Source organism: Colossoma macropomum, unplaced genomic scaffold (genome assembly GCF_904425465.1).
Source record: "Colossoma macropomum unplaced genomic scaffold, Colossoma_macropomum, whole genome shotgun sequence".
Lineage (NCBI taxonomy): Eukaryota > Metazoa > Chordata > Actinopteri > Characiformes > Serrasalmidae > Colossoma > Colossoma macropomum.
This window is the reverse complement of record NW_023494810.1, coordinates 5,866,519-5,888,008: the sequence shown is the minus strand read 5'-3', so window position 1 is coordinate 5,888,008 and position 21,490 is coordinate 5,866,519. Positions and strand designations below refer to the sequence as shown.

General features: G+C 38.6%; 1 protein-coding gene across 1 annotated transcript; it reads left to right on the top strand.

Moving 5' to 3' along the window:
* The first annotated feature begins 3,018 nt into the window (after window positions 1-3,018).
* fam83e (family with sequence similarity 83 member E) lies at window positions 3,019-16,522 on the top strand. The gene is made up of 8 exons (XM_036559735.1): window positions 3,019-4,074; window positions 6,570-6,716; window positions 8,949-9,073; window positions 9,695-10,156; window positions 12,353-12,412; window positions 13,568-13,808; window positions 15,270-15,446; window positions 16,154-16,522. Exons 1-8 carry the CDS (start codon window positions 3,607-3,609, stop codon window positions 16,346-16,348), a joined length of 1,875 nt encoding a protein of 624 aa, XP_036415628.1. The 5' UTR covers window positions 3,019-3,606; the 3' UTR covers window positions 16,349-16,522.
* Window positions 16,523-21,490: the final 4,968 nt, after the last annotated feature.

The following is a 21,490-nucleotide window of genomic DNA, read 5'->3' as shown; positions in this document are numbered from 1 at the left end:
AAGATTCTGTGCAGGTGCAGTTTTCATTCATCAAGGTACAAACAATGTAAACGTTCCCTCAAAGGTACAACAGTGGCTTTAAGGTCCAATTGTGGACCTTAACTAAGTTCTTTCCAGCCGAAAGGTGCATATTTGTACTACGGCGGAGCAACATGACAATATATATTATTCTTGTGATAAATTATGTCACGATACAATGCAACATGCTTTCTGTACATATCATGCATATCATCATTACTTGCAGTACATGGACCAACTGCCTGTTTCATTATAAAGGATATCGAGTGTACTGTATATACAGATAGAGTTTTCTCCAATCTGTCAAGTGTACAGGAAACATATCCATCTTTGCATGCTGTGATTGTAACGACTGTAGAAAAATAAACTTAGTGATTAGTGCCTGCGGTAAAGGCAGGAGGCCCAGTTGGTCCACATTCATCAAATACCACAAACACGCACACACGTCATCACTGAACCACACAGGTGTGCCAGAGATTAAGATACTGTTGAATGAGATTAAGCGCACGCTAACTCAGCTACTTCTCAGATACATTTCAGACATGTTCTACACTACTGTTCAGTAGGGAATCCCCATATTAGTATAATAATATTTTAGCTTTTAAGGTAATCGTCAACGATTTGCATTGTGTTTGATCTTGACCGTCTATGCTGATTTTTTCATTGCATTTTACTATTTTATGTTAGTAAAGTGTTTTAGTTCATCTTAGAAAAGAGATTTTTCATCACAGTGTGACTAAGGAGTTATGGAGGACCAGATTTGCCAAAATGAAAAATAAATAAAATTAAAAATAAAAAGAAATATTTAGTACAATTGCAAAAAATAATGATAATAAATCTAAAAATAAATAGATATGCATAACAATTAATATATGAATAAGTAAAATCTTATATAAATTAATATGACTGCATTTATGTATGTCTATTTAGTAATTTCCCCTTCTCACTAATTTATGTATTTTTCTTTGTTATTTATGTTTCTTTATAAACGTTTTTTCTGTTTTTCTATTAATTTATTTGTATTAATTTATTTCCATAACTATTAATTTCTATATTTATTTATTTCTCTATGTATTTCTGTATTTCCTTGTCCTTATGCTAATAAAGGGGCTGTCAGTCAATGATGTCACAGTGTCTTAATATTCCTATTGGTTGATCGATGTCAGACTCTGTAGATCGATTGTACATGTCTTGCTCTCTCAGTGGTAACTAAGGACGAGACAGTACAGTAACGGCTTCTTACAGCAGCAGACAGTCAGAGATCTGAGAGTTTCGGCTGATCTGGCTGAAAATGCAGGTCCGGATTATTGACTCTTCGTTGGAGGCTGTGGGGACAGTTTGCTCCACTTTGCGGCCTCAGGCTGATACAGAGGTCGACCAGTAGTGTTCAGAACTTTGGAGGAGGTGGTTCAGCGTCTTTTTCTGCAAAAGTTGGTGAAAGAACAGTTTAATCAGCTCTTCTCCTCCTGGACTTGATTGCTAAACCTGAACGTGAAAAACACGCCCCCTCATTATCATATGAACGAAGAAATACAGAAATAAATAATTAATGAACAAGTAAATAAATAAATGAATTGATGAAAAACTAAATGGATACATGAATCAAAGAATAAAGCAAACAATTGTTAACAATAAAGATATGGAAAATATATAAAAATGGCATTAATAAAACAAAATAAATAATACAGAAATAAATAAATTGAGAAATATATAACTGCAGAAAAAAGAAATACGTGTATAATTACAATCACAATAAGCAATATATACTTTATTTAGTTTTTTTGATTAATTTACTGAGCCATTTATTTTTTAATTTTATTTTTTTTCATTTTGGCAAATCTGGCCCTCCATAAGGAGTATAAAACTGAAATAAAATATATATATATATTGGAAAATATGTATACGGAAAGTGTTCTGATGAATTGCTCTACCTTATCAGAAAATGCTACCACCACTGAAATTTATAGGTAGGATAGTTTGATAGCCTAAATGTCCTTATCAGAAAACGTTACCAGCATTACAAATAACAATTAGGATTGCATGAATCACCTTGTTAGGCAGTAAGTAATAATACTAAGGCGAATCTGTACTGAATAAACATTTGAAGCAGTTACTACACCATAGTAATGATATGCACATGCTCAGTAGGGCCACCCGACGGGTAGGACAAATTGTTAGAATACCGGTCCTGTAAAGAATAATGTTTGTTATTGAGATCTTCTAGGTTGAGGGACTTTTTTTTAATGTTTATAGAACCTCCATGTAATGCAATGGTAAAGGTTTGCTACTAGTTAAGGAGGAATTCTGCCTATTTTTCAAAGCTACATCACAGAAAGCTGTTACATGGAATGGTTATGAATGCACTGCCTGGTGCCTGAGACAGTTTTTGGCCTAAAATGCATTTTTAAAATACATTCATGGTGGAGGGGTACATGCAGGGCGTTGTAAGACAAAATAGTCCCCAAAGAAAACTTTTTTTTTTTAAAGATTTTTCACTACTTTACCATTATCAAAAAATACCATTATTAACAATGCATATAGAACTCAGTGTAGGCTACCTGGATATTTAGGATAGTAAATAAAATGGCAACATTTGCATTGTAGAATCACGACCCCTGGTTCCTATCACCACCACTGTAAAGAGATCCGGCTTCTTTACAATGCACCAAAGTGGTTTGATATGACTTTGTTTACATCTCAGTGATTGAATAATGCAGAAAGTTTGGAAAATCAGTGGAGATTATATCCGAGGGTCATTTAAGAGTCTTTGTTTGCCTGGAGAACCCTATATTAGGGCTAGTATGTAACATACGGTTAAGTAATTTGATCTACATATGGAAAAACGTGAGGTTTCCCTCTGTGTATTTAAGCACCTCTGGGCTGCAGACTGTATGAAAGCTTTAGCAAAAAGCTCTGCTAAAGTAACTCAGAGTTGCTTTTCTGGTAGAACCAGTCATGGTATAAATGGCAGTGAACTGGGGACACAGAGAGAAAGAGACACTTTGTGTCAGCAGGAGGGAGAATGGACACAATACAGACAGAAATATAATATTGGGACACGCCTGGTACACAATTATGGAAAAGGGCAAAGATTTAAGGGCAGTGATGTTCAGCTTTCCTCACTTCAGCAGTGGGCAGTTGATGGTCTAATTCCACAAAGGATGACTATAGGTCAAAACTGAAAGCGCAAGCCGTAACAGTAGGTGTTGACATTTTTTTACCGTAGCTAAACAAACATTTGAAGAAGAATGAAGTAAAAGAAACGTAGCGAAGGTCGGAGACTGTAGGATTTTGTTTCAATGGTTCTCAATGTTTTGCGACATTTTCAGCGGTATCTCTACAAAGTGCCAGTCTAGTGTCAACAAAGCCATATCTGACATGTTTGAGAAAGGCAGGGAACCTTCTTAGGACTGAGATTGCCTTTGTACCTCCAGACTGGTCAGCAGAACTGTACTGTATCTCCAACGCTTGAGGAAGAACATTTGGACCAACTCTGCAAACACCTGGCACTTACTCTTTACGCAGCGTCATGAAACACATCATACCTTCATAGAAGACAACTTAGAAGGACATAGAAGTTCCTTAACGATGAACACCTCTCAGCATCAGAGCCTGGACGAGAACGTGGTCTTTTCTCTAGTGCTTGAGTCCAACCCAGAGTTCCTTCACTCCGAAGCTGAGAGATACGCTGTGGAGCAGCTGCTGACCGCTGGTCCTGGAGCTTTCTATTCCAAACTTGGCAAAGAGAGACTAACACACTTCCTCTCACCGGAGGAGGTGAATCAGGTGTCCAGCTGGGTTGAGGATTACCACATTAGTGATGTCCCCCTGGACGATGGAAACTTTGAAGAACAAAGTGGCACTGGGACTCAGGGATACTCCGTTCTGTACTTTCCCATGCATTCGGATATCCCGGCCCCATGCCTAGAGTTAGGATGGCCGGAGAAGGCTAGGTGGGAAGGTGTGGACCAGGCTAAGGTCTACACCAATCCTCCAGTGGAGCAGATGCCCCACATTCGGGAGGTGGTCAGGAGGCTGCTGCAGGGGGCGACCATGGTAGGTAGAATTTTCGTGATGGGTTGACATGAGTAGAGTAGCCTAAAGTCATATTTGACATATGAAACGTTGACTAGAATTGCAGTGTAACTTCTTAGTCCATCTGGTATCTACACACTGAAAATAAAGGTGCCAGAAGGATTCTTTGCATGGCACGCGTGAATTTCACCATTGTGGGACTAATAAAGGATTATTTTATCTTAGAGGTTTAACTGAAAAACCCTTTAATGGATTCGTTAGAGAACGATTTTTGTGAATGGGACGTTTTACTGTGGAAACAGATCAGAATAAGCACATTCATGACTAAATTCATGTCGTGCACTTAGCCTATACCAACATATCATAATTCATTATAAACAATATTTTTTTCTATTTTATGAATTAAACATAGCTTTGTTACATAAGCTATATACCTTAACATAAAATGAATAAAAAGTTCAATAAAAGTTAAATTCTATTAAATGAAACAGAACCATATTTATTACCTGAAAAGTTTGTTATAAATATTGTCATTTCACTCAATTATCAACTGGCCTAAAGCTTAGAGGTGAGAACAGCTGGATACAAATGCAATGTCAGTTTGTTATTAACAATGACATTGCGCAGTAACTGCATTCCAGTGTTATTTAATATGCTGTTACACACCTGGGCAGGCAGACGCGTGTCAACCAACCCCACTCACATCAGGACAAAACTCTGTATTTATATTATGTAAAGCTAGCGTTACTTAATACTGGCTTTCAAATTACACAACATAAGTGTTTAAAACATTTCTGCAAGTTTTTTACACAGAAAAATCAAAAAGTTATCTGCACGTTAGCAGAGGACGTTCAGAACACGGATGAAGGCTGGTCAGGAGCTTCCTTTACTGACCCAAAAATTAACACTCTGCCAACCAACCCTGTTCTCCCCAAAGGTTCTAGGAAGAACTCTTAAATCGGCACAAAACCTTTACATCATTTAAATGTTCTTTACACTCACAAACCTTTTTAAAAAGGTTTTTTTAGGGAACCAAAAGTTGCCCTCCTACAAAGTTAGAAATAAAGGTACTGTGCAGGTACCCACAGTGTAAATGGTCCCTCAAAGGTACAACAGTGGTTTTAAAGTCCAATTGTGTTCCTTAAATAAGTTTTTCCAGGTGAAAACTTTGCATTTGTACCTTTTCATAACCAAATGTTTTAAAACAGAACAGTAAAATAAGGTCCTGGAGACGAGACGGGGTGTGTGGAGTCAGTACAACTTAGAACATATCATTTCAGTGGATTATGGTACAGTTATGTCATTCATTTAATTTAAAATGCTACAGCAAAGCAGAGTGTAAAGTAGACTACATTCCTCACCAACATACTTGAGTCGAATTAAATTTGTAGTCATGTATAAAACTCATCAGAAAAACAAGTACATGTAACTGAGTAAACATGACTAGTCACCACCCACCCCTGAGGGTATGATGCAACAATATTTGATTGTCTGATTTCTTAGTAATTCTGAATGCCCTGCTGATTAGAAACATTCCACTCACTGGTCAATTTTTAAGCTTCACTAATCTTATAGGTCATTATACGTGTACATCTACAGACCGTAGCAATACGTCACCCCCTTTCTGACAAACTGCTTTTGTCCAGACATTATTTGAGCAGCAGATCATTCCCAGCACAGCAGTGACACTGAGATGGCAGTGTTGTCCTGCTGGTGTGTGTATCTTCTACTAAGTTTATTTAGCCAAATAGTTTTCAATGTCACAGTTTCTTAGGGGTTTAAAGTGAACCTTAAAGTGATGGTTCCGTGAAAAAATCAAGCATACACAACTTTCTCCTTTCTCCTTACCTCAAATCAGCCAAGACATTTTTGGTTGATTTAGTTTTGCACCAGAGTTGTGTGGCTAATGTAGCCAACAAGTAATGGAAGCTGATAACTAAAAACAGCAGCAACAAGCCTGAATATTGTCTATGTTTATGATGATTTAAACAGTAAATAGCTGATGTAAATTTACAGAACTGTACTGCATCCCTCAAACAAAACAGATCGCTTTAGAGGTCAAGCTTCTTGTCAAAGAAGCTAAAGTAGTGGATTTTACAGTAATTGGCTGCTAAATGCAAAGCATGCTGGGAAACTGACCAGTACTTTGTGCAGTCTTGATCAGCCTGTCTCTGAATAGTGTGACTTATTTTGTTTGTTTTAACCTGTTTGTCTCCCACAAATATACATCTGCACACATTTATATGGTTTGGTTTTCTAACCACGGTGGTGTTTTGTGTTTCAGTTACTAGTTCATCCTGTAATATAACAAATAATCAGTGTTTATTGCCATCTATTTAATGCAGACGACTGATATAAGTGCAGGCAACTGTACTGTGATTGATAAACATTACTACTCTTGTGAAGAATAGCGTGATCGTTCTCGTGAAGCTAGCTAGATAGTTTTGTCCTGGTTGCATACAGAATGTTTTCTCATGCCTTCTGTTGTATCTGACTATGTGTGTTTCTGTGATCAGCTGATTGCTATAGTGACAGACAGAGTGACGGACAGCGCAGTGATCGCGGATCTTCACTGCGCTGCATCGCGAGGCGTTCCGGTGTACATCATCCTGAACCAAAGATCCGTCCAGGAGAACTTCAACCCAAACCGACTCAGACACCCGGTTAGTCCCAAACTCATCAGCCTCGGTCATGGTGTCACCTATAATAATCAATGCTTTAACGCTTAGGAGACTATTATGGTTATTTTGATGCAGCGCTGAACTGAAATTACATAATTACAGGTAATTATGTAGTAAATTACTTATTAAACTATATTTACATTCACTTAGCATTCTGTATCGACTGATTCAAGACACCTTTTTTCTAATTGGACGTCAACAGTGACAAAAACCTGGCACAATTTACACAAAACACTACACAACAATAACTTTGTCATACTAAATCATAATAAAATATCATCTCTTATATACTCAGTGTTTAGACTAGTAATTCTGTGTTTATTTCAACACATTTGGATGTATGTACAGTCGTATGCAAAAGTTTGGGCACCCCTAGTTAACACATCCTCTATAGTGAACACACTTCTGCACATTTTAATTCACAGTTACTGTTTATTTGCTGAATTTGGCATATTGGGGAAAAGTCCTGTGTAAAAGTTATGGCACATTTTATATTTTATGCTATATTTTTTCCAATATATTGAACAAATAAATAGATTTTTGCACTAAAATTTGCAGAAAAATATCACATTTATGTTTGTTCACTGCAGAGGACATTTTAGCTTATTTTCACTTAGAAAATCAACAAAACAAGTCATTCAAACTGTATATGTCCATAATCTTCTTCAATTTGAAAGTTTCTGCAGTATATGTGATGGCTACATCGTATGTAAGTCTATTTAAATGTCAATGAAATAGTAATTTATGTCATTTCCTTCTTTAAAAGTTTAGCTTGATAATCAAAGTTGATAGAAGCATTTATTGAAGCTACCAAATAAAGCTCAGACTAGAAAAAACAGCACTTCTTTACTGAGCGATTAGTAAGAAATAAATAAAACACATAGGAAGAGGCCAATATATTTCTAGCCTATTAAAGCTAAACAGTGAACTCTGACATTTCAGCTTTTTGTACTGTATTTGTATTTTTTAACACTAATTTACTGTGACCTGAAGGTTTTGCTTTGCTTTCCGACTTCAGAGTAGCACTAACATTTTAATCATGCTTGCCATGTCAGACATAACACACAGTTTTGAGACACAACAAAAGCTTCAGCACAGCTTTGCAATGCTAAGACGTGTGTACAGCATTCTTTACCCCTCTGAGTATCAAAGAAAAGAATGTCATTGTTAAATGAAGCTTCACAAAAAGCCAGGAGTAACAGGTCGCACCGCATTCATGCGGACAGGATGAGCACAGGAATGACTTACTATATGTGGCTGCAGCTCCAGAGAAATTCACAGTAAGTTCTCAACATCTAAAGGTAATGTCTTTGGAATGTCCATATACGAATTCACTGGAAAAAAATGTACTCTGAATGTAGCATACAGCATTTCAAAGAGCTCCATGTAACTCCAAGGAACCTTTGCAAAAAATGTACAGTGCTGTGGCAAAATCAGAGACCACCCTTTCATTTACACTATTTCCAGGCAATAGAACCATTAAGCACAGGTTATCCATTTCTCAGTGTCTGAAAGAAAAGCAGGAAGTTAGCAGAAAAAAAACTGGCAGAGGGGATATTTCTGAGGAGATTAGATATAAGATAACCTACTTGCATAAGGAAATGGAAACTCAAAGGAAAATAAGTTAAGTAACAGGAGTTTCCAAAACTACAAAGTATTGAAGGATATAGAGAAGATGCAACCATGGTAGACCACTAAAACTGTCCATCCTTCCATTGTGAGAAGATAACTAGACGATATGGGTCTGAAAGGATGTGTAGCTGTCAAGAAGCCTCACCGAGAAAAGAGAATAGACAAAAAAGAAGTAAAACTGCGGCAGAATACTGAAACTGGATGGAGCCTAAAACTCAAAATCAGTGTTTTTGGGATTATATGGATCGTGAGAAGCAGAAAATGCAACCAACTTCTAAGACTGAACTTTAGAGCTGTGGAAACATCCCAGCTGATTTCTTAGAAAAACTGAAAGCATGTTTACTAAAAATAAAGGAAGCTGTAAAATTGTCAGAGTGTGGACACAGTAAATACTGAAAATTTGGTATATTTAGTTGTTGAGACTTCAGTGTAATTTTCTGTTAAATATGTTTTCTGCTTGTCTCTTGACAATTAAAAGAATAACATACTTAACTGCAGTTTTGCATTGCATTGCATTAAATAAATAAAGAGTGCACTGTACATTTTTCACAGTATATACCATCCTATTCGCACTTTTGACAGAACATAAGAGTTCGGGCTGTGGGGGGAAAGACGTTCTTCTCTCGGGATGGGAAGATGGTGGTAGGAGAGCTGAAGGAGAACTTTATCCTGGTGGATCTGCAGACAGTGGTTCTAGGTAGCTACAGGTATGATAGAGATACATTATACCCCACTTCATTTCTTTCATAATAAACTGTGGAAGCGTGAGGGATTTTGCAATAAGCAGGGAGTAACAACTCCTCCTTTAGTCTACACCTGTAGACCGCACAGTTAAAGGAGAAGTATGGTCAAGAATCTAATTTACACGATTTTCTGCTTGATTGACGTCCAAAGTTTGCTTCTTTAGTTTTGCCTTAAGACTACAATTCTAATGCAACTAGCAAGTAATGGAACCTTATAGTACCAAGTAGCACTGTGCAAACTGCACAACTAAATCTCAGAGGCATGCAGTTTGTCACATTCTTGTCCAAATCACATTGAAGTGCTAAGTGATCTCAGACTTGTGAATGTGGTTCCAGGTGCTGTATGACACACTGTTATGTATTAAACTGGTCAAAAATGTGCTGCACAGCTGAAGACAGTAGTAGCAGCCGTCCTGAAGCCTGAACTCTGCTCATAATTCTGAGGCAAAGCTTGTCTTGAATGCAAAATGTGTAAAATTATGTACATTTGTGTAAAAACTGCCAAATTATCACTTTAAATGTCACAAGTTCACTAATTCCAGACACTCTCTAATTAAAGCTAACCTCAATTCTCTGATTTTTCAGTCTCACCTGGACTGATGCTCATTTGCACCGGCAGCTCATCACAGTCATGAGCGGACCGGCGGTTGAGTCTTTTGATCGGGAGTTCCGCGTCCTTTACGCAGCCTCGCTGCCCATTCCAGATCAGTGGAAGTCCTGTAGACCTGTGGAGCTCTCCAGTGCAGATGAACCTCACACTCTTTACCAACCAGAGCACCTTGAACCATACAAGCACAAATCAGCACTTACAGCGAAACCTTACAGCCCCCCTCCACCCCCAACTGACTGCCTTCTGGATTGGGAAGCTCTTGGGGTCGTCCATTGGAACCAAGGCATCCCAGAAGGTCCGGATAGATTGCTGGGGGTTCGTGAGAAGCCGCTCCAGTGCCACAGTGCAGGATTAAATGGGCAGCCTGAGGCTGCTGGAGCCAGAAGAGGAGCTGGCGTAGAAGAGCCTGGTTCCACCGAGTTCCAAGTTGAGCATAAGTGAGTTTTTTTGAAGAATCTTCATTTGACACATGTCTAATCTTTTGGTTTTAGGAGGTTAACTTTATTAGGACTTCATAGGTCCTAATGCAACAGTAGTGGAAAATAATAGACTTATTATGTAAGGCGCACTACACGGTGGGGTTTTTGTTTGTTAGGTTTGAAATGAAAAAGCATAAATTTATCACTGAAAAAGTCAGAGCTTGGCTCACAAGAGCCAAGGCAGTGCTGTACGGTTACAAATCTGTCATCACACAGTTTGTTATCATTTCCACTGCTAAGTGAGCCGTGCTGTACCTGAGAACCCGTGCTGAATTTGGTTATGCATGTTGAGCCAGAATGTATGGGTGAAGTTAGTAACGGTGCAAATCACTGATTAATGCAGTCTTCAAAGGATCGTCTCATGGTGTTCACTGGAATCAGATAACCGCCATCAACATGAACTTGCCAGAACTGCTGTGACTCACACACAAAACCAAATGCAGAGTAAAAGGTGTATCAGAACTTGAAGCTCCTTCTTTGTTGCTACTGCTGTTTGTTTTTACTGTTATAACTAGATTTGCATGAGAAATCACATGAACCCTCAAGCTAAAGAGAACATTGGCTACTTTCGCGTTTCTTTTATGTGGTGGGAAACGGACGTCGGCACTCAACCAGGGTACGGACAGTTCTGGGTTCAGATTTGTAACTGTGCTGTGCTGTACCGCACTGTACTAAACTGCACGGTGGAAAAACACCATAAGTGTTGACACTATGATCTCCATATCACTCCAGGTGATGCTACCCAACACAGGCATCTGTTACCTGACATAAGCAGTTAATATTCTCCTCCAAGCATGTTCAGAGGTCCAATGACATTTTGTTAGCAGCAGTTTGCATTGTGTGATGAGATCTAGCTAGCAGGTTGGAAGCGGCCATGACTAAATGAAGAGGATTAATTAAATTAAGGAAAATACTAAATTAAATTAAGAGGAGAAATCTCCCCCCAAAAACAGACAAAAAAAGAAAACTTGGGACTGTGGATTCAGATTTGCCAGGATATTCACCAATTCTGTTATATATCAGACTGACATCACAGTCTTTTCCACCAGAAGTGCGGCGAATAAGGGTGATCTCACATTTCGACATACACCTGTTGAATTTGGTTACCTTTCTTGTCGGAGAACCGAGAGTACCAAACAGGGACATATGAACAAACCTAAAAATGGTGAGACCACTGATTGGTTCAATGTAAATGCAGAATTTTCTGAAATCATTAAATCAAAAAAATACTTCTACTTTTAGAGGTATCCTTACGAATAGTTCTAGATTTGGAACAGCAACATTTAGGGCTGGGTATTTACATTTTTGGATATAGATACCTTGACTTCAGTACTAATACCTGGGCAATACTTTTTTCAAGACTTACTTTGAAAATTACAAACCGAAAGTGGGTGTGGTGTAAACCGGACATCAATGTGAGGTGCATGAAGTGGGTTTATATATGGACCGCAGTGGATTACAGACGCGTGAAGAAGCACTAATGTTAATAACATACATTCTTATAGAATGTAATTTGGAATTTGGATAAGTCTGATTTTTCAGGGATGCTAGTAAGGCTGACTGCTTAGGTACCTAAATTTGGTAGTGAATGACAGAATTTTTCAATACACAACAGTACTGAAATAATTCTGTCTGTACCATATAAATATAAACGTTCATTTCCCTAAACCTACTAACAGTACAGAGGTGTATCACAATGCCTGGTGGATAAGCAGCAAACAGGCTTACGTAGTGATGCTTTAAAAAGCAGGAGTGAGAAATGTCTAAACCCGCTAGCAGGTCCATGAAAGTTAACGGGTAATTCAATTACAATATCTGGCACTGTACTGTCCCACCAAGCTAACTTGAACTAGTGTCCTGGGAATTTTTGTCCTAAAAGCAGGCCTGCTCCTAGTACAGGGTTTAGCACTGTCCTTTCTGAAAAGGTTTTCTAGGGTGTGGAAGAACTTTGACCATGCACCTCTGACTAGAAATCTTTTTAAAAAGAGCACAGCTTGACCAAGGAACTGCAAACTATCCCGTGATAACTTTGGTGTTAAAGATGACCACACAAAATATCAGTGCGTCTCTTATCGCTTCCATGTTTCTGTGTACTGTTCATTGTAAAATCAAAAGTGTTCACACCTCTTCGGCTGTCATTTCTTTATGGCCCAGGTTATACCCCAGTGTTAAAGCTGAGCCGAGACATACAGCGGATCATCAGACAGTCTTCGGGTGAGTCAGAAACTTTTCTATTTGCTGAACACTGCTTGGGTTTAGTTCCAAAAAAAAGTCTTGGTCTGATTGATATGCAGATACATACAGTAGATAATTAGTATTGCAGCCTAATGGACAAAAAACAAATGATGGTAATCGAAAAAATCAAACGCACAGTTTCCCCCTGACCTCAAATATAGTCTGATTCTTTAGTTTTATACTGGAGCTATGAGGCTGATGGAAGTATATGTTACCCTCTTAGGGTTGCCAGGTGTCCAGTTTTGGACTGGACAGTCCAGTTTAGAGCTCTGTTGTCCAGGTGATTCTGTCAACTAGGTGTTAAAATGTCTGGTTGATTCTAACACTAAATGTTTAAGTAGATAAAGTGCCGCTCTGTCATTGTCCTTTTACGCCATTAGCAGTACCACTGATTACTATTCTAACTCAATTTGGTGCAGTAATATACGGACTAAGACAGCCTGTGTGTAGGCACATATGCAAAGTTAGGCTATGTTATGGGTCCCTGATAAAAAAGTAAGTGGACCTGTAATTTCTCAATTATCATTTTTATTAGCAACTTTCAAATAACACAAATGTGTTATCATCATCTGTTTTATGAGTTTATTAGCTTACAGCTTGGCTTCTCCTGGTCTTACATCAGAACAAATAGAGAATGTATTCGTACAGCATTTTTCGTGTGATCAGTTTTGGTATTATTTCTAACAGATGTTACGAGGAGCTTACATTCCTCTCCAATGCAGACAAACATTAATAAGTACAGTCAAAATTACAGTCATTACAAGCGCAGACACAGTCAGTGCCACACCACCTGAGAACGACAAGCATAGGATGAGTCTAATGGACACTCGTCTAATGGGGCAATACTAAATCCTTCAAAGCTGATGCAACTGTGTCCCACGCCAACACCGCTTTATCACTGCAGTACTCTGCTCAAAGGAAGCAATATCATAGAATTTGTACAGGATTTAAATAATATGTACTAACAATATCTGATAGAATCCACATAAGCAAGTTTATTTAAACTCATTACACAACTTAATGCAGTTTGAGGATCAAATGTATGTTGTTATTTAGACACACTGTATGTCCAGCTATTTGTGCTAAATGGTACACATAAGCTTTCACTATTAACTTCATGTACTTCTGTAAAAGGTTCACACGAAAACCAGAGAGGCTCCCATACAGGCGTCTTAGTCTAGCACTGGAAACAGAACGTGAGGACTGGGATGGGATGCTCAGGCTCCACGAGCACAGGAGGAACATGATGCCAAGGGACGAGTCTGAGACCTTTTCACATGCTCACAGACGAGACTATCCACTGCGGGTGGAACGGAGTATGGGAGAAAATATGATTCCTGAGGAGGTGCCGCCAGAGCCTGCTGCCAATCACAAGGTCCTACAGCAATAAAACACACCTGTAGATCTATTTATTTACAGTGCTTTCCTCCTGTGAAATCTAACTTCTGGCAAAAAAGGGGTCCATATAAAACAACATGGTACAATCAAGGACTGTTTTCGCACATGTGCAGACTGAGAAATCTGATTACTGAGCTAAAATCCAGCAGATTTCTAGATCGGAGTATGCTGCTTACATGACCATTTGAATAATCAGACAACTGCAGAAATCTGATTATGGTCGGATTATTAAGTGCATGTAAACAAGCTCACTGAAACGTTTACATGCACTTAATAATCCGATAACTGCAGAAAATCAGATTTTGTCAGTAACCCGCTCAATTTGTTAACATGCACTTGAGTAATCAGATAATGGGAAACTCCAAGTCTACATGAGTCAGACAGTATATGTACTTCATAATCTTATAAATGCAGAAAATCTGATTTTGTAAGTAATTTTGTAAGTACATTTACATGTACTCGAGTAATCAGATAATGCGGAAACTCCGGGGCAACATGCGTCAGGCAGTAATCAGATTTCTGCTTTGCAACCAGCCAATAAACTCACAGAAGAAGATGTGACGTAAACGTAACGTAAAACTTCATGAGTGGCTTATTTTTTTAAAACATCGCACCACTTTACCTGAAAATATGAACATACATCATCTAGAAGATGAAGAATATTTAAAGACTTTATTTTGCATTTGGTTTCAGCGCCGCTCCAAAAGTGTTTTGCTGTGTCTCGTGGCAACACTGCTTACTTGTTTCTGTTACAGAAGTCTGTTCTGCACATATACAGACTAAGAAAACCGAAAGAGATCAGAGTAAGAGTTTACATGTACTGACAAATCTGATCACTTAGCTAAAATCCAGCTCTCTTTATCGGATTTCTGGATCGGAGTATGGTGTTTACATGATTATTTGAATAATCAGATAACTGCAGGAATCCGATTATGATCGGATTATTGAGTGCATGAAAACGCACTCAAGGACCTGGAATTCATTCTATGGTCTGAACTATTTTTAAAGACAAATACAAAAACCACTGGAATACCATAAAAATTAAATAAATTATTGTGATTTTTGTAGGTTTAAAGAAATTTGGAGTACTGACGGCAGACAGAGTTTAAGGTGTTATTGGACTAATAAAGACATCTCATTGGAATCTTGTTACATTAACAAAATAAGACTTTTTTTCTTTCTCTTATAGTTCTTGTTCTGTAGTTATGAAGTTTACATATTTTATTAGTGATAATAAATGAATGAATGATGTAATCTTGCTTAAAGCATATAATTGAACAAAAAAAATGATAATGTTTTCCATAACTGATAAAAAAAAACAGTTCTTGGCGTCTTGGTTCTTTGACCCTGTAACCTACTGTATCCTCCTTCATTGAAGTCAGTTCAAGTGCAACGCTATATAAAAGCCTTTTGTCTCTCCTCCTCTCTCTGCTTTCAGAAGCCGCTTATCCTGAGGGTTCCGCAGACGGAGGGCTGCTTCAGCTCTCTGAGCGATATTCTAAAAAGAATCAACTCTCGAAAGAGCGCCAAAGAGCAGCAGAAGAGAGTGGCTAAAACTACAATCAGCAAATCCATGCTGGACCTGAGCGCAGCAGGCACAGCGCAAAACACCAGCGTACGTCTAACCCCCTCGCTTTATTTGCAGAATGGATTTGACTGTAGATCTGACATTGGTGTTACTGTGTTAATGTGTAAAGCACAATTTTTTACAGTATGAATGATTCTGAATGTAATATTTTGCAGTTTTATTGTATGAATGGTTTTGAATACAGTGTTTACAGTATGAATTCTTATGAATGCAATATTTTACAGTACACTATTCTATATGCCATATTTGCCATGTTATGCAGTATGAATTCTGCTGAATGCAGTATTTTACAGTATTAATGATTTTGACTGAGTAATTTACAATGTTAATTCTGCTAAATGCAGTATTTTACAGTATTAATGGTTCTGAATACAATATTTACAGCATGAATTTTTGTGAATGCAACTATTTCCAGTATAAATAGTCTTGAATGTAGTTTTATGGTATGAATGCTTTTAAATACAATATTTACAGTATGAATTCTTATGAACGCAGTATTTATGGTATGAATTCACTGAATGTATTGCTTTACAGTAAGAATGCTTGTGAATGCATTATTTACAAAATGAAAGTTTTATGAAAGCAGCATATTACAGTATGAATGCTTCAAGGCAGTATGTGTTCTTTTGGTTGTTAGATGTCATAAAAGGATGTTCCTACATTAATTATTGGTATGATGTCATGAAATATCCGGTTTATGACAGCCTCTCTCTTTATCTCTGTCTCTCATTCAGTTCTATGAAAGCTTCCCCCTAACTCCAGCCCTAGCGCTCATTAAAAAGCGAAATGATGAAATCAAATCTGGACTCCTGAGGCCCCCGAGGACCTTCCTGCCGTCGCCTAGGCCACGCAGTTCCAGTTTTGCCCTGCAGAGGGAGCCCTGGAGATCTCCTCTCTTCAGAGAGCAGAGGAGTGACGAGGACCAGTGACGTAATTCTCAGGGTGGAAACTCCCAACATAGGGGTTACCTTACCCACAGCGTGATGACCTGACACTGCATTGACATTTACTTCTGTGTTTACATGGCCTTTGAAGTTGCTACGTCATCAAGCCACATTTGACTGACACAGCAAGAAATATTAGTAATTAATCAACGGAGCTAAATGAGATTTTTAATGTCTCATGAATTGAAATGAAGAATTATAATAGTGAAAAAGACATGGACCATAAACATGTCAGGGAATTTGGACTAACTATAATAATAATAATGGGTGAGAAAGAAGAAACAGGTCTAATCAAACTTTAAAATGTCATTTAAAACTGTTAGGCCAATAAGCCTTTATGATGGACTCTTATATGTTAGATTGAGCATCTCATTTGGCTCCAGACTGATTGAGGTGAAAGGAAGAGTTAAACCTTATTATGGAAACTACCAAGAAACTTTTTGTTCTTTTTAAGGAACCAGTTTCACAACACTGCTCTGGAATTTCGAGGGCCCGTTTGACAAAAATGAAACAGTTTAAAAGAATAAAGAAATTTTGCCTCACATTTTATCACAAATTATTTTGATTTTGAAATGTGGGGCAGATGTGCAATGTGCTTAACTGTACTGGGCCTGCTTTCCCAGAAATGTGAGAAGTGATAAGGTCAGTGCAAGATAGCAGGGTAACATTTGGCATTTGACAGCTTACTGGCATCATCTGTAACTATGAAATGGTGCAGCAGACCGATTATCCCGTGATATGAGAAAGGGAACTGAATACCACCAGAAACAGACCACATATAAGAGCGAATGCATGCTCAAACGCATGGAGGTACAATCATATTCTAGATGCTTGGAAATTCCACATTTGGCACAGCTGACTGTTAAAAACCTCAGCAATGCTGATGTACCAGACTCACCTGAACTACCACAACATGTGCTACTATGCCACAACCATGTTATTACGTTGCTGTGCTGAGAATGATCTGCCACCCTAATCAATCAATGGTGAAGCCATGCTGCTGTGGCAAAATGGACCACCCAGTCAATAACCTGTACCTATATGGTAAGCGTTTCTGATAAATTGGCCAGTGATTGTATATACAAGCTTATAACTAATAACTCACAGGTATGTAATACGAACCTTTCACTTTTATGCCGCTTGCCTGGACCACCGATCGTACCGGTGAAGTAAGAACCCAGTTCTATTTAAACTTAGGCCCAGTCCCATTTCTTATTTTTACCCCTACCCCTTGTTTTTGAGTGTCATCTTTCCCCTTAGAACTGAGTTACAAGAGTTAGTGGTTGAAATCTTCCCTATGAAATGGGACCCTCAAATAAAGAAGAGCATTACTTCATTAACGGCTACTAGCGCTGCTCTGTAGGCGACCCTGCCAGTCTGCAGTGACAGCAGAGGAGGGTAAAGTTCGGCTCCTCACTGCTGGGCTTTAGATACATTTAGGGCATCATATGCCTTCAAAAAGGGGGGATGGACAACTATCACCCATCTCTAATTCTTTAGTGATATGAAGCTGAAGTCAGCTATTCACCAGCTTCTTGTTAGAATTTTCCCGTTCCACCGTTTGAGGTGGAACAAAAAATTTGAGCTGGCTAGCTACCATGACAACAGCATAATGGTAGTGATTTTTATGCTTGTTATGAAGAAAAGGACCATAATACACTAAAACGACATTAACATAACAGAAAGTTTATTGTAATTTTTAACAGAAAATTCCCACATTTGTGGGTTTCTTCGGTCTCTTGCGCAGCCATCTTGCCATTTCTTCTTTTTTTCTCATATCACTCAGTTTGGAGTGGGTCTCCGAAAAACCTCCATCTGTAGGCCCATGTAGCCCCAAAACTTCGCCCTAGAGCTCTATCTCAACCAAAACCAGGACACCCTAACCCCTAGGAGTGAACACGAAAAACGGAGGGGTAAGGGCTAAGTGGCGAGGGGTGAAATGGGATTGGGCCTAAGAGGCTGTTAACTTATTACGAACTAGAACTAGGCTGATCAGCTAGCTGACAGGCTGAAAGATAGCTAAAAAGGCTTCTCCATTGATTTTACAAACTTTAAATGAAAGTTCTTACTATATGGTTCATTGTAAAACTGCAATATAAATGAGTAAAGAATGTGTCACTTTAATGTCTTACACACTTCAAATGTGTGTTTTACTCAGATCTGCTTTAAATAACATTAAACCCTGGCCAGTCTCAAACAGCTGCAACCTCCTATTTTGCTAGGCAAGTTGAGAAAATCTGGTTTCTACACCTAAGATGTTCATTATGTGTCCAGTTTGGAATTGTGTTCACCTGCCTGAACACCACACTGATGTATGTTAGACACATTATACACTCTTTGAGTGCAGGAGCCAGTATTTAAACCCTACGTAGTGCATTACGCAGAGATTTGAGATTCAGCCCCTGCATGTGGAAAGGGAGGCACTACACCATTAGCTTGTCGGTAAATAAGCTCATATAAAGTACTTATAAAGCGTATGCTTTTGCATTAAACACTGTACATTATTATATGACAAAAAATTAAAATGTTCATGAAATGACTGCACTGACTGTAAGTTCTTGTCCTCATATTTTATGTTGTCTGCCATTTAGTAATAAGGGTAAGAGGGGTTTGTGCTGTAGAAACGGCATATGGCAGAGCTGTAGCACCAAATTTTGGGCCCTCCCACCTCCACGCAAGACATTAAACGTAAAGGAAAAACAATCTATTTTTTATGCTGGGTTTCTTTATGAAGTTGGTTGTACAGCTGACAATCAACAATGTAATGTGCTGTGGCTCATCAGTCTTTCTGAGAGTTAGACTTAAACTTGGTCTCTATTCAAAACAATCAATGTAATTAGATAGAAACCCAAATGAGACCCCCCCCCAAAGAAAAACATATATAAATATATTAACTGTCATTTTCAATGAATCTGCTCAACAAAGGTTTGCTTGGAAGCTACATATTGGCTACCTACTTTGGTGAGCTCACCTTGCCTCATGTCTTCAGCTGCCTCAGTTAAGGTGGAGGTGCTGCTCTCTCTCCCTCAGTGACTGCGGCTGCTTCTGGAAATAACAGTGTGTGTTTTACAGGTTAGCTGCTGCTGGGCGAAGGTAACTTCATTGGGTTGCGATTGCAGAAATTTGCTATTTGCTATTTTAAAAAGTATTTACTTGAAGCACTAAATCTAATTCTGTGCTTATTTATCAATGTGGGTTTGTTACAAAAGACTGCTAATGTAGCTAATCATTGATTTACATACCCAAATGCGAATTTGTCTGTTGTTCTCTACGTGAGGCGATACGTCTGCGCGTCCGCCATATTGGTTCGGTCAGGATCCGCTTGTGAACAAATTCACTTGTATTGAAAGACGAAGAGTCTCAGGATTAAATCAGCCACAACTTCCTTATTACTCAACCGATTTTCACCACATTTGTTTAGTTAAGATCCTCAGGCATACATTAATCTAGGCTGCACGGGCTGCTTTCAGTAGCTTTTATTACTTTAATAACTAATCGTACTAATAGCCGTCCAGACTAGCAGGAAAGTATTCAGTCTGCACCAAAATCGAGATTAGCGCGAGAAACACAAACAAACACATCAGCAAATCCATCAATGTGTGAGTCGCGTCTAATCTTAATACACATCAAAATAAAATAAACCCCACAAAACACACTAAGAAGGCCGAAGCTGAATGGCTTCCTATTCGCTTCTTCGAGTTTTCCCGTTTCACCTTAAATTTCTGGTGCCTGAAGCTGCAGCATTTAAGGTGAAACGGGAAAATTCGAACAAGAAGCTGGCTAATAAGAAGCTGACTTCAGGGTCGTGTAAGAAGGTGCTAACGTTAATCTATTAATATGTACAAGGATTAAGGAATGCTATAATTTACCTACAAAGCAATAACCATGATTGTAAATGAATAACTACTACATAAAGTTAAGATCACCTGAATAGACTATTAAATGTAATTAGCTTAATATAAAACCAGAGGGAAAACAATCACATCAACAGGTTCTCTGTGCCTCATTAACCACACGACCATATCTACACATAAACACCACACAAACAATACGCATCCCACAAACGTGAGCGTGGATCACTGCGTTCCCTCCGTTATATAATCCTATCCTTTCTGGGTGTAGTATTCTTTAAATAGTGTAATTTTGGACAGTATATTACCTAAACTGCCGCTCTGTAATGGTACTGAATGCAGCCCAGCAGCGATTTTGCCCGCCCTAAAATGGCGGCGCCGTTGACGTGCCTAACTGGACCCAATGTGGCATCTAGGTATGTATATATGTAGCTAATCTAGCTAACTTTAGCTCGAGTTACTACTACATGTTTACTGTTCAGCACTTTTGGCACACCTGTTTTCTAAAAGAAGCGGGTCAGAATTTTCCTGCCCTTTCTTGCTTCCTCTCTCTGTCTCTCTCTGCTCCTTTCGTTTACAAAATCCTGATTTCGGTTTCAATTCAATCAGGCCAAAAAACGTCAAGAGCCGCTGGCTACCATCTACTGCCCACAACGTATCTATATCACTAATAGATGTGCGGCCAGGGGACCAAACCACTTTTTTTTAAGGGGGTGGGGGGTAACAGGGGGAAGATACATGGAACTTAAAAGCTTAACATGGAAAATTATTTTTATTATTATTATTTATTAGTGTAACAACATAGATTAAAAGTAGAAACCAAAATAAATTTATTTCTGAGGCTTTTGGGAGGGCCCCCTATTCCAGGTAGGCCCTGGTTAGTCAGGTCCGACGCCCCTGCCCCTGCCCCCTTTCACCTCTACTGTAAAGAAATGAGTCGTTTCTCCACAAAGAATCATTTCACATCAAACCACACCAGTGGGAGGGCAGGGTGCTGCAGCACCCCCTGATTTGAGCATTGCAACTGCTAAAAATAATAATATTAATTGAACGTTCTGAACATTACAGTAATTTGGCTGTAGAATAGAGCCCTGCGTGCTTGTTTTAGAGTGGATTTTGTCTTTTTATATGGTAAAAATCTGCAGTAGCTGCACTGTTTAAGTGAATGCCGTATTTTCAATACAGTGAGCTGAAAACTGCTGGCAGCTTGTGGGGGCGCATCGCTCATGCCGGCTGAGCTCCAAAGGAAGAAAGTCTGTGCAGAGATCAGTTCTGA